Source organism: Balaenoptera musculus, chromosome 3 (assembly GCF_009873245.2).
Source record: "Balaenoptera musculus isolate JJ_BM4_2016_0621 chromosome 3, mBalMus1.pri.v3, whole genome shotgun sequence".
Taxonomy (NCBI): Eukaryota; Metazoa; Chordata; class Mammalia; order Artiodactyla; family Balaenopteridae; genus Balaenoptera; species Balaenoptera musculus.
The window spans coordinates 65,938,883-65,952,493 of NC_045787.1; the positions used below are offsets into that span (position 1 = coordinate 65,938,883).

The following is a 13,611-nucleotide window of genomic DNA, read 5'->3' on the forward strand; positions in this document are numbered from 1 at the left end:
GCTTTCCTTACTCAGTCATTCTAAGTCTGTTCCATACTCTAGATGCTCTAGAGCCATTTTTAAGGTTCCTTTGATAAAATGCCTGCTCCCTCTCTCATTGGTCTTACTTTTAGAGAATAGCCTTTTCCTCACAGTTTTTACCAAACTGGACTTTCTGTATGCCTATCTATAGTTTGTCCTTTCTAAATGATTTATGCCCTTATATAATAACTGTTTAAGTGAAAATAAAAGGGGATGTAGTCTTCATATGGTATTTAAAAAATATATTTGATAGGACAACAATCTTTTCTTTTGCTCTCCAAGTATATTTTTCTTCTCTTATTATATAAATCAAATAACTCCAAATCTACATTACTGTGATTAAGTAGATCTAAGCCCATTAAGCTTTTTTTTCATTAAAAAAACCATCATGATAAACTGTTTACCTTTCCTATACAATACTTATGATAGTAAAGGTTCTCAAATAACTCTTATCCCAACCATTTACTTTTAAGAATTTAGTCTAAGGAGACAATGGTGAATGTACAGAAAATTTAGTTAGAAGAATATGTACCAAAATCTTTATAATAGAGGAAATTTGCAAGTAACTTATATGTCCAAAAATAGGGGCTGATACAGATTCCCAACAAACACATGAAAGGATGCTCAACATCACTAATCATTAGAAAAATGTAAATCAAAACTACAATGAGATATCATCTCACACCAGTCAGAATGGCTATCGTCAGAAAATCTACAAACAATAAATGCTGGAGAAAAGGGAACCCTCTTGCACTGTTGGTGGGAATGTAAATTGATACAGCCACTATGGAGAACAGTATGGAGGTTCCTTAAGAAACTAAAAATAGAACTACCATATGACCCAGCAAACCCACTACTGGGCATATACCCTGAGAAAACCATAATTCAAAAAGAGTCATGTACGAAAATGTTCATTGCAGCTCTATTTACAATAGCCAGGACATGGAAGCAACCTAAGTGTCCATCGACAGATTGAATGGATAAAGAAGATGTGGCACATATATACAATGGAATATTACTCAGCCATAAAAAGAAACAAAATTGAGTTATTTGTTGTGAGGAGGATGGACCTAGAGTCTGTCATACAGAGTGAAGTAAGTCAGAAAGAGAAAAACAAATACATATGGAACCTAAAAAAAAGAAAAAATGGTTTTGAAGAACCTAGGAGCAGGACAGAAATGAAGACGCAGATGTAGAGAATGGACTTGAGGACATGGGGAGGGGCAAGGATAAGCTGGGATGAAGTGAGAGAGTGGCATGGACATATATACACTACCAAATGTAAAATAGATAGCTAGTGAGAAGCAGCTGCATGGCATAGGGAGATCAGCTCGTTGTTTTTTGTCCACCTAGAGGGGAGGGATAGGGAAGATGGGAGGGAGGTGCAAGAGGGAGGAGATATGGGGATGTATGTATACGTATAGCTGATTCACTTTGTTATACAGCAGAAACTAACACACCATTGTAAAGCAAATAGACTCCAATAAAGATGTTAAAAAAAAATAGGGGCTGGCTGAATAAAATGAAGGTAAGTGATGGAATGTTAGCCTGATATTTTAAATAATGTCAGGAAAGAATTTTTAATGAAATGGAAAGATTTTAATTTCATATCCTAAGTGAAAAAGAATCATCAAAGAATATGCTATGTATAGTATGTTTTATGCACACATATGTATACACATAAACACATGTAGACAATTTTGTATAAAGGTGTCAATTTAAATTGCTATCACTCTTTATATGACTGTATATGACTATAGATACAGACATAGATAGAACTTTAGATGTAGGTAAATGATAGAAAAGATAATGAAAGTATATATAACCTAGGATTATGATACTTTTTATTTACTTCTTTTATTTTATATTTCCTAAGTTTTCTTCTTTATTACTCTTGTAATAAAATCAATAATTCTATGTAAAATATAAATTCTTACATATAGCTGGCTATGTCAAGATAAAAACAATGCACACACTGTTCACTTTTCTTCCTGTTAATGGTATTTAGCAACTCAACCTAAATTATGTTTTCATTTTCTTGTTTCTATTGTAATCATAGGAAGAAGATTTTGTTCATTCTGCAGCAACATGTCAATTTCCCTGAAATGATAAGATTTTAACACCTTGTCACAATTGGTTAAAAACAATGTTATTTTTTAATGACTTGCTCTGTTTAGGATACAGTGGGTTGATGGGTACTTAATTCGATTGAAAGGAAACAAACAATAGCTATAATTGTTAAAATCAAGCAATAGATTAATGGTGAAAAATCAATGAAGAAGATAAAACCAAGTAACAGTATAGAAGGTTTTAAAGATTGTTGGGCATGTTTTCTCTATTTTATAAGTCATTTGCAAGTCTCCTGTAGACCTCTTTTCCATTAAATTGGAAGAGAAAAATTTCCCAGAGTTTAATGCTAAATATGTCATTTAGCCTATCACTTTAAAATAGTAATTTTCATAAATATGCAGAATTGTACATTTTGGTAGTGCCACAACCGACTTCATGCCACTCCATTTGGAATCTGAATAAAAGGAAAAATTAATGTCACTTTGCATTTTCACTTTTCTAATTTCTTCAATGTGTTTCCTTAAAATAAACAGAAAATAATCAAGCTTTTCCTTTTAAAAGAGTTTTTACTTTTTCCTCCCTTATAAAAAATAGAGGATTTTTTTTTGATAAAAATCAGTGTTACTAAAATTTTTGTATTCATAGCTAGTAACATAAAAATAAATATCCACAAACATATCTATATGTTTACCAACTTTTTGCACTGCCAATAAAAACTTAAAAAATCAAATAAAGAGAAAAGCAACTAACATTCTATGGTAAATTATAAAACTGGCTATAAATTCTTCCCCTTCTTGCATCCTCGCCTTTGCAATATGAAGCGGCAAATCCTCCTATCAAAACTGTCGTTAGCTAATGTGACACAGGCTGAGGTTTGATAAGTGCTTTTAATTGTGATTTGATCTTTCTCACTGCTCTTGGGACCTTCCCACCACCACTATGTAAGGAAGCTTGATCTATCAGAGATAAGCCATACTAGCCAAGCCATCTTCAACTATCCAGTACCAGTGAACCAGAATACCACTTAAGTGACTTTCAGAATTGTGAGATGAATTGTTGTTGTTTAAAGCCACTAAATTTGTGATTTGTTAAGCAGAAAAAGCTTAATGATACACATCTACTATCCCTTCATTCACGAAGTATTTATTCCGGTTTAAATGGTACACATCAAAAAAGAATTAATTTGTTACATTGTCTTTTCCTGAAAGCAAAAGCCTTACCACAAATTGGCACTCATCTTTTGACTGGGCAAGAGAGGATTTCTGTACTTGATATTTTCTGAAGTCCTTTGATGTTATATATGTGTTTTCTGAGGTTAGTATATAAATGTTAGGGCTTGGAATTGCAAGCTAACAAACTCTGATTATTATAATTAACAGTAAATTAGAACCACTTTAAAATTAATAAGCTGGTTTATAAGCTATGTTATAGAAATTTAAATATATATAAAACAAAATTATTTTTCTATAATATATGCAAAATAAATGGTAAAACATTTCCCTTAAATTATTAATTCTGTCATCTTAAGTGCATAATTCTATTTGTAAGAACACATATTTAATCATTTTTATTAACAAAAAAGTAAGTAAACATAACTCTGAAAATAAATGCCTTTGACTCTTATTGACCGAGAAATTTCTAAGCTATCATCCATGGGCTAGCAGCTTTTGAGAAACTATTTTAGTGTATGCAGAATAACTCTCATTATGATAATTTCTAGAAATATGGATTCAATCATGAGCTACCTTTCCTTAGTCCAAGAAGTAATCTTAAGGGGAAAAAAAAACTAACAATTACTCATAATTTCATCTACTATATGAATAATTTAACTGAAATTTACCAAATCTCTCATTTGGTAACCAAAGTTCAGAAATCTAAAAGTAGCCTCACTCTACCCAAGAGATCTACTTAAAGCTTATCAATATTCTGATATTTCATGCTCACTAACAAGAAGTCTTTTAGACAGACTCAGTCTCTACTACAATACTTGAAATTCTGACACTGGTCATCTTCTAAAAGATACACATGAATATGGTTATGCATGGTGCAAGACGTACAGTGGAAATTGGCGTGTATTTTTTTTTTTAATTTTTACGAGATACTTCGTGTTTCTGGGGCAGATGTAACCAATTTCTCATAACGAAATGGAAGCAGAAGGATAGATTAGCAGTGAGGAGAGCTGAGGGCCACAAATTTAAAAGAACCCGAATTCATGTTAGAAAATGGATACCAATTACCGAAGGGAAATAAGTTTCAATGTAGAACCATAGAAGAGGACAGGAGAAGACAGAACAGGATAAAGCACCTTCATGTTTATTAATTTTTTTCTAAATGAGAAAACCTGATTAGAAGCCAATGAAATGACAGACAGGATAAAGAGGAAGAACTAGAAATGAAATGATATGCTTCGTTTCCCTGTACTGAACTACTCTCAGAAACACAGGTACTTTGAATTCTTTCTAAAAGTGATGATGGATTTTAAATTACTACAAAATTCCAATGTTTATGTCCTCTGTTGTCAGACTGATAGTTTTAATAGGTTAAGCGTATGCTAAATATCATTAAAATATCTATATGAGTCATCTGATTTAGTTTATTCTTAGTAAAACACAAGCTTAGGTTTTCTATCATATTTCTGAATCATAATGCCATTATAGTGCTATTTTAAAGGAAAAACCCCCTTGGCCCAAATTCCTCTTTAGTTACTGTCGTCACTCTGCCATCTGTATGCAATGAAGGTATCTCAGCTCTTCTCTCTGTTCAAACATCAACCTTTCAGTCTTTCCTAATAGTCCTATCCAAAAATAACCTCCTTTTATTCTACCTCACACTTGTCTTTATTTTTTAAATAGAGCTTACCATGATAAGTGTAGTGGTTTACTGTCTAGTTCCTCTTTTGACTAGAATATTTGTGAAGGCAAAGCCTCTTTTTTAATGCTCATATCCTCACTGCCAGGAAGAGTGTCTAACACATAGTATGTGCTCGCTAAATATTTGATGGATGGGCAAACAAATGAATAAATTGATGAATGTTTGTTATAGTCATTTTTAAAAATTAAAGACTACTTTTTACAGCAGTTTTAGATTCACAGCAAAATAGAGGAAGGTATAGAGATTTCCCATATGGTCTCTGACCTCGCACAAGCACCTCTCCCATTATCACCACTCCCCACCAAAATGGTACATTTGCTACAACTGATGAACGTACATTTACCCATCATAATCATCCAAAGTCTATAGGTTGCATTAGGGCTTACTCTTGGTGTTGTACATTGCATAGGTTTGGACAAGTGCATAGTAACATGTATCCAATGTTACAGTATCATATAGAGTATTTTCATTGCCCTAAAATCTTTGCTCTATTGCTATTCATCCCTACCACCCTGCCCCAGCATCCACTGATCTTTTTACTGTCCCCAGTTCTGCCTTTCCCAGAAGGTCATAGAGTTGGATTCATACAGTATGTAGTCTTTTCAAACTGGCTGTTTCACTTAGTCATATGCATTTAAGCTTCCTCCATGTCTGTTCATGATTTGATAGTTCATTTTTTAAAGAGCTGAATAATACTCCATTGTCTGGATGTACCACAGTTTATGTATTCACATACTGAAGGACATCTTGGTTGCTTCCAAGTTTTGTCAGTTACAGATAAAACTGCTATAAGCATCCGTGTGCACGTTTTTGCGTGGACATAAGTTTCCAACTTCTTTTGGTAAATACCAAGGAGCATGATAGCTGGATCACATGGTAAGAGTATGTTTTGCTTTGTAAGAAACTGCCAAACTATTTTCCAAAATGGCTGCACCATTTTTGCATTCTCACCAGCAATGAATGAGAGTTTCTACTGCTCTACATGCTTTCCAGCATTTGGTGTTGTCAGTGTTCTAGATTTTGGTCATTCTGATAGGTGTGTAGTGGTATCTCGTTGTTTTAATTTGCATTTCCCTGACGACACATGGTGTGGGACATCTTTTCATATGTTTATCTGCCATCTGTATGTCTTCTTTGGTGAGGTGTTTTTTAAGGCTTTTGACTCATTTTTTAAATCAAGCTGCTTGCTTTCTTATTGTTGAGTTTTAAGAGTTCTTTGTATATTTTTGAGAACAGCCAAGATTTTTTTTGGAGAACAGCTATGTTTTTTCCAAATATACTCTCCCAGTTTGTGGCTTACCTTCTCATTCTCTTGACACTGTCTTCCACAGAGCAGAAGTTTGATAAAGCCCAGCGTATGAATTCTTTCTTTCATGGATTATGTCTTTGGTGTTGTATTAGAAAAGTTATCTTCATACTCAAAGTCTTCTAGATTCTCTCTCATGTTATTTCCTAGGGGTTTTATAGTTTTGCACTTTACATTTAGGTCTATGATCCATTTTTTTAAATTGAAGTATAGTTGATTTATAGTGCTGAGTTAATTTCTGCTGTACAGCAAAGTAATTCAGTTATACATATTATATATATACACACACACACATATGTGGTCCATTTTGAATTAACTTTCTGTGAAGAGCATCTATGTCTATATTCATTTTTTTGCATGGGAATGTCCAGTTGTTCCAGCACCATTTGTAGAGAAGACTCCCTTTGCTCCATTGTATTGCCTTTGTTCCTTTGTCAATGACCAGTTGACTATATTAATATATATCTATTTCTGAACTCTCCATTCTGTTCCATTGATCTATTTGTCTATTGTTTCTTGATACCACACTGTCTTGAGTACTATAGCATTACAGTAAGTCTTGAAGTCAGGTATTATCATTCCTCCAACTTTGCTCTTCTCCTCTAATATTCTGCTGGCTATTCTGTATCTCTTGCCTCTCCATACAAGCTCTTGAATCAGTTTGTTGATATGTACAAAATAACTTCTTGAGATGTTGATTGGGATTGCTTGAATCTATAGATCAATTTGGGAAAAACTGACATCTTGACAATATTAAGTCTCCCTATCCATGAACACAAATACCTCTCCATTTATTTAGTTCTTCTTTGATTTCATTCATCAGAGTTTTAAATACCTAATTATTTAATTTTTGTGGGTGCTAATGTAAATAGTACTATGTTTTTTAATTTCAAATTCCACTTGTTCATTGTTGTTATATAGGAAGATGATTTACTTTTATATATTAACCTTGCATCCTGCAACTTTGCTATAAATCCTTATTAGTTCCAGGAGGATTTTTTTTTGTTGACTCTAGGATTTTCTAAATGATTATGTCACCTGCGAACAAAGACAGCTTTATTTCTTTCTTTCCAAGCTGTATACTTTTATTTCCTTTACTTGTCTTATTGCATTAGATAGCACTTCCAGTACAATATTAAAATGGAGTGGTGGGAGGGGCCATCCTTGCCTTGTTTCTGATCTTAGTGGGAAAGCTTTGAATTTCTCATCATTAAGTATGATGGTAACTGTAGGTTTTTTACAGATATTCTTTATCAAGTTGAGGAAGTTCCCCTGTATTCCTAGCTACTTTTTAAAAAATTTCCTCTAAATCTTCCATGTGCCACAACCTAGCTCTTTCCTCACAACTCCAGCAAAATTGATCTTGGCAAGATCATCCGTAAGTCACATGTAATCAGTGTAAGTATTTACCTTGGTCAACTTCTCCACAGTATTTGACATTGCTGACCACACATTCCTGTCTACCCTTAACTTTTGGGGCACAATCCTTTCCTGGTTTCTCTTCTATCTCCCTAACTACTCCTTCTCAGTCTTCTTTATAGCTTTTACTTTCTCTACCTATTGCTTAATTGTTGATGAACCTCTCATCAGTTTCCATTTCTTGGTCTTCTCTTCTTTTCACAAGTTATTCTGCTTCTGGACAGATTCATACAGTCCCTGAGCTTAAATCACTGTCTGTATAATTATGACTTCCAAATCTATGCCGGACTTCTTTACGAATGTCTAGCAGATTCCTCAAATTCAGTATGCGAAATACTCAACTCATTTTCTGCCTTCCAATCCAGTGTATCCTCAATTTTCACTGTCTCAGTAAATGGCCCCAAGTTGCTCAGGCCAGAAATTTGAGATGTTTCTTCTTTACTCCTCCCTTTATGCAAACCCCTTTTATCCAGTAACCCTATAAGTCATGAAAATTTATCTGTTGTATCCTTTAAATACATATTGACTCTCTCCTCTCCATCCTCTTTGTTACTACACTGACCCAGGCTAAGATCATCAAGTCTGACCTGGTCTCTGCAGTAGCCTACAAATTGTCCCCTGCCATACTCTGCTCTAATTTTTCCCCCATATTGCAGTGACAGTGATATTCTAAAAGTACAAATCCTCTCTATTACTCTTAGAACAAAGTCCAAATTCCACAAAACATCATGCAACCCTGCAGAATCTGCCACCATCACCATTTCCAGACTCATTAATGGCCATCATGTCTTTCCCCTTTTAAGCCACAGTAAATTTCTTTCAGTTCATGGAATTATGACTTTTCTTATATCCTCGTTTTCCTAAAAATTATTTCCTCTGTCTGGAATACTTTTAGCTTTCTGCCTGGTAGATTAAAATTATTTTTTGGAATTATGTCAAAATATTATTTTTTTCAGGTAGGCATGCATTCTCTGACACCTAGCTTAAAAGAGGACACCTGCTTTATATTCTAATGGCTCCATCTACTTCTCCTATCACAATACCCATCATTTTATCTACTTATTTATTTATCTGTTTTCCTAGATAAACAGTAATTCCTGTAAATTCGTTTACCAATGCATCTCTACCATTAGGTAACTACTACTTAGTCAGTGCTAAATAAATATTTGTTTAAGAATAAATGAAAACTAAGATTTTATTTTTTTTAAAGTCAATCACTTACGCTGTCCTCTTTGGTTGCATTAATATACTATGCAATTGAGTTTTAAAATTTATATTTGTTATTAGTTTACAGAAATACTCTGATAGCATACAGAGGAGAATTATACCATGGCACTTGGACAATTTAATAATTCCCAAGGTTTCCATATATGAATGTTAGAATGTTCACTAGTAATAGAAATTTTTCTGTGAAATAAATGTGTCAATATTTGGCTCCAAACTACACAGTGCCATTCAAGAACGTGAGCAAGTAACTGGGAAGTAATTAGGGTCTTAACCACATGGTGCTTATCTAGCAGTCCCCTGGAGAAGGTGGCATTGTCCACTGCACGTCTATGCAAACACTGGTAAATCTGGCTGATGTCTTCAAATCAGAGGATGCTAACTAGGCTTTTTTCCTTTCCTTTGTTCATAGAGGTGCTTTCCTATAGCCTTTTGTGGCTATCAGAAGGGAGTTTTCATAACTCTAAGAGGCTGAGAACATCACGGTCTGTAGGTATGTCTGTATAAGGGGGATGTGTGTGTGTGCTGGGGTGGGGGCAGACAAAGAGACAGGGAGTGACAGAGAGAGATAAAGTATGGATATTGGAGTACACAGCCAGATCAAGAATTAAGTACAAAGAAGAACAATGCTGCCTAGTGAATGAAGTTCACAAATCTGAGCAAGTTAATTTCTCCAAACTTCCACAGGTAGCATAGGAATGTAAGTGATGTGAGGATTGGTCACAAAGGGAGTAAAGTGTTTTGTGCTTACCTGACACTAGATGCTTTGAGAGGGAAGAGTAAAAGTCCAAAAATGGATGAGGCTCTCTTTGAAATAAGTAGCATCAAGAACTTATAATAAGGCTACTGCAAAGTAATGAAGTTTGAGGTAAAATCAAGAATCAACTTTTATCTCTGAGAGTGGCATATGTTTGAAATTCCCCTCTCCAAATGCACTACAATAGAGTATATTTTTGATTGTAGAATAAATAGAGTAATAATAATTTTTAAAGTTAGATCAAAATGCAAGTTTTAATAAGGTGATTTAGAACTTCATATGATCACAAAATATATATGGTTCAAAAGGCTAGCAGCATATCTCCATCTTTGCAAGGATTAATGTTAAAGTAAAAATACAGCAATGGTGACAGTTCAACTCTTTTGTCTTTTATGATATCACATCAAAATACCTATAGCTTTTGAGGTTTTTCTGGTATAAAATTCTAGTACTACACTCTGCTCTTCTGCACTGGTGCTACCCAACAGCAGGGAAACAACAACAGCAATGTCCCAGAAATGTTCCAGAAAAGTGGTAGATTTTTTTAAATTAAAAGGCAGGATTGTCTTTAATGATCTAACGTTCATATATTTGTACCAATAATTAGTTTTAAAGACACGAAAAAAATAAGGTAGGCTAGATATTAAAGGCATTGCTAGTAAGTATTTTTATTCAATAAATACTTAGTATTCCCTGATTATATGCAAGAGTTAACAAAGAGGTAGAAGAAATGTGAGGTGTTTTAATAACAGAGAATAATGAATCTAAGTAAAACTTAATTCTATAAGCACTTGATTTCTCAAAGTCTCATTGAACTAAGAGGAATATGGCAGTATGTTTAGATTTTAAAGTGTTGCAGCCTATAGTATCATTCTTCTGATAAAATGACAAATGTTGAATTAATGTTTAAAACTATGGCCCGAAGTATTCAAGTATTTAGTTCAAAATTCTATAAAGATACTGGTTTCTTAATTATTTAAACACATTTGCCTCTTCAGTTCCAGATTTGGCCCTTACAAAGTAGCAACAAAAACATTATATACTACAAATCTAAGGCACTGCCGATTTGGGGTCAGTGGGCTTAAAATATAACTCTAAATTTTTATTCTATTCATATATTCCTGTTGGGAATATTTATCATTCTAATTTTCTTCAGAGATATAGACTTTTGTGAGGATAGAATTCTCATATTAAACTCTGAAACTCACTGTATATATTTGGAGACTTGGTCAAAGTGGTTACAACAGTTTTATTTCTATGGCACTGAATCAAATCCCCTAAAATAGCAGCAAGTTAATAAAAGCCTTAAAAGAGAATTGTCTTTGAAATGAATCAAATGAACATAGTACTTTTCAGCAATAATATAATTAACTTTTTTGAATGTAATACATTCATACCAATGTGACATAAAAATAAAAGTAAAACACATTTAAAAAATAAAACACACTAAAATGCAATTAATAGTGGCCAAAAATGGCTAGTTAGTGGTGTTATTTAATTATTCTTTCATTCATTCAACCAAGTTATTGGGTATTGGGCTCCTACTACACATAAAGGAACTAGTTAGGTGCATTAGATACAATGGTGAGTAACTCACACTGATCCCTTCCTGTAGACAGAACTACTTTTCTTCTTCAAAACTATTTTTGAAAAGCTATGGACATCTCTGACTTTTCCAAGGTTTATGCTGGCTGACTGAACTTTAATCCAATACATGTTTGGTTTTCCTATATTGAACAGATATAGTTCACTTTTTTCTTCTTTGTATTGACATGAAAAAAAATTTCTTCCAACTTAACCATGGTATTACTTTTAAACAGAGAAAAAAATCTCTATACAAATTTATGTAGTGTTAAGTTATTTAAAGTACCGATATCTTCTTAATGGAGAACTATTTGGAAATTATGGAAGCTACCCTGAATCCACAACTATACATGCCAATGAAGTACTTCACAGATGAAAAACATTTTGAAATGTGATCACTGACTAATATCTGCCAAGAGTGTTTTTGAGACTTTGAAGAACAATGCAGCTGGAATATTTTTTCTTTCATCATGTATTTATAGTCTTAGAAAAGTTATGATTAGAACAGCTACAAAATACTGATGAATATTTTCAATCACTAAAATAAGTTCTATTTTATTCAGAGTGACTATCTAACTTGAATAAATTGACTTGGGAATTGCTTTCCAGTGAAAATAAAATTTAAATGTATATTAATATTAGAAAAATAAATTTATTATATTCAAGTAGTACATGTAGTGCCTTTAAAGTATAATGTTAATCACTAAAATATATTTTTAAATTTTTTGAGAGCACTATGAATAAAAATATACTTTAAATATAAAATAAAAATGTTAAACTTGAGAGGCCTACAGAGGAGTTAACTAATTAGCAACACGTAAGAATCTTATACAGAGTACCCATAATGCACTGACAAATTTGTCAGTCACTCATGAAAACAAAGAGGATAACTATTGAAATGCTTAAATCTTACACTTACCAACCTCCACAACACTAGAACAATTGGGATCTGTGAAGCCATCTGGGCACTTGCAGGAAAAGGAATCATCAGACAATCCTGACACACAGATACCTCCATTTTCACACGGATTGTGATCACAAATATCACCTGAGGAACAAAGAAACAGATATTGAATTTTCTTGCCTTAGGCAGTGAACTGTACTATTTCACATACCCCACTCATCTTCCTTTGGTAAAGTCACCATACTATTTAGATTTACAGGTAAGGTAGGCAAGACCCATTTGAAACCATGTGCTTCTAAGAGAGATGGTATGTAACATGGTAAAAATTAAATTTTACGATTCAAACACTGCATACTGAATTGCATACTAAAAGTGATTAACTCAGGTTGGGTCCCTTCATTACATGTAAATACTGTCTAATTTGTTAAAGAAGGTTAACTGAAATATCTGTGGTTGAATGGTTTATTAATTATTCCAATAAATAACCTATCTATATCCACACGCTTTGCTCTGTAACTTTGCAATTTCTCTCAATAAACGGGTGGGGTTTATTTCTTGATCCCTAGAGTCTGGGCTTGTCCATGTGACTTGCTTTGGCCAATAGGATGTTAGGAGACCTGAAGTCAGCTGAGGTTTGAAAAAACACTTGAATATTTCTGCTTCCTCTCTTAGAACCCTGCAACCACCCTGAGAATAAAATCTCTCTCTTGCTTGAGAGAGTTGAGAGAAACATGGGAGGAAAGAGAAATAAGTTGTGCGGTAACAAAACCCTAAAATATGTGGCCTTGACTTTGATACTGGTGGCAGATGGAATCCGGAAAGGCACTGAAAGAATGGCTACAGGAGGCTAGGAAAAGGGCTCTCCCTGCTATACAGAGAGAAGCAGTTGGTAAAACTATCACCTGAGGATACTTGGTTGATAGAGAATGTACCTAATAAACTTTTGTATATGAGTAATGAGATTTGTAGGCAGAATGTTAAAGTGTCACTTGACTCTTAATAGCTGTATCTGATAAGGCACTACAAGAAAGAGACATGCTAAATAAAGAACTGATGATTTTGAAAGTAAAGAAAAGGAATAGAGAGGCACCAGGACTTGCGATAGAAAATAATTTCTCAACTCCAGCCTCTCAAACCAGTGAAAGATCAAATCCAGAGCTTTGTCAGAAAGATGGCCTCAACATAAATATAAAATGAAGGATGTAGCTACAAGACCTTTGTGAAAACATTTCATATAATTCAGGTGTAGCCTGAAAGAATCTCTCAAATAAAAAAGGAATTCTAGAAATCTTAAGGGTGTTATCCCTGAGCAGCCTTAAAATACACAAAGCAGCACTGATTACGTCTGGAGTGAAAAACAGGCTTCAGAGAGTCACGGGTGTGCCTTTATTTATTTATTTTTTAAACATCTTTACTAGAGTATAATTGCTTTACAATGTTGTGGTAGTTTCTGCT

The 13,611-nt window shown here is 33.7% G+C and overlaps 1 protein-coding gene across 2 annotated transcripts in view; it reads right to left on the bottom strand.

Moving 5' to 3' along the window:
• The window catches only part of EDIL3 (EGF like repeats and discoidin domains 3), a 436,572-nt gene that overhangs the window by 290,260 nt on the left and 132,701 nt on the right, over nt 1-13,611 (bottom strand). For both annotated transcript variants that reach the window (XM_036849259.1, XM_036849260.1), the window contains one exon: nt 12,172-12,300. In XM_036849259.1, the coding sequence (XP_036705154.1) occupies nt 12,172-12,300 (129 nt within the window). The remainder of the gene's footprint in view (nt 1-12,171; nt 12,301-13,611) is intronic.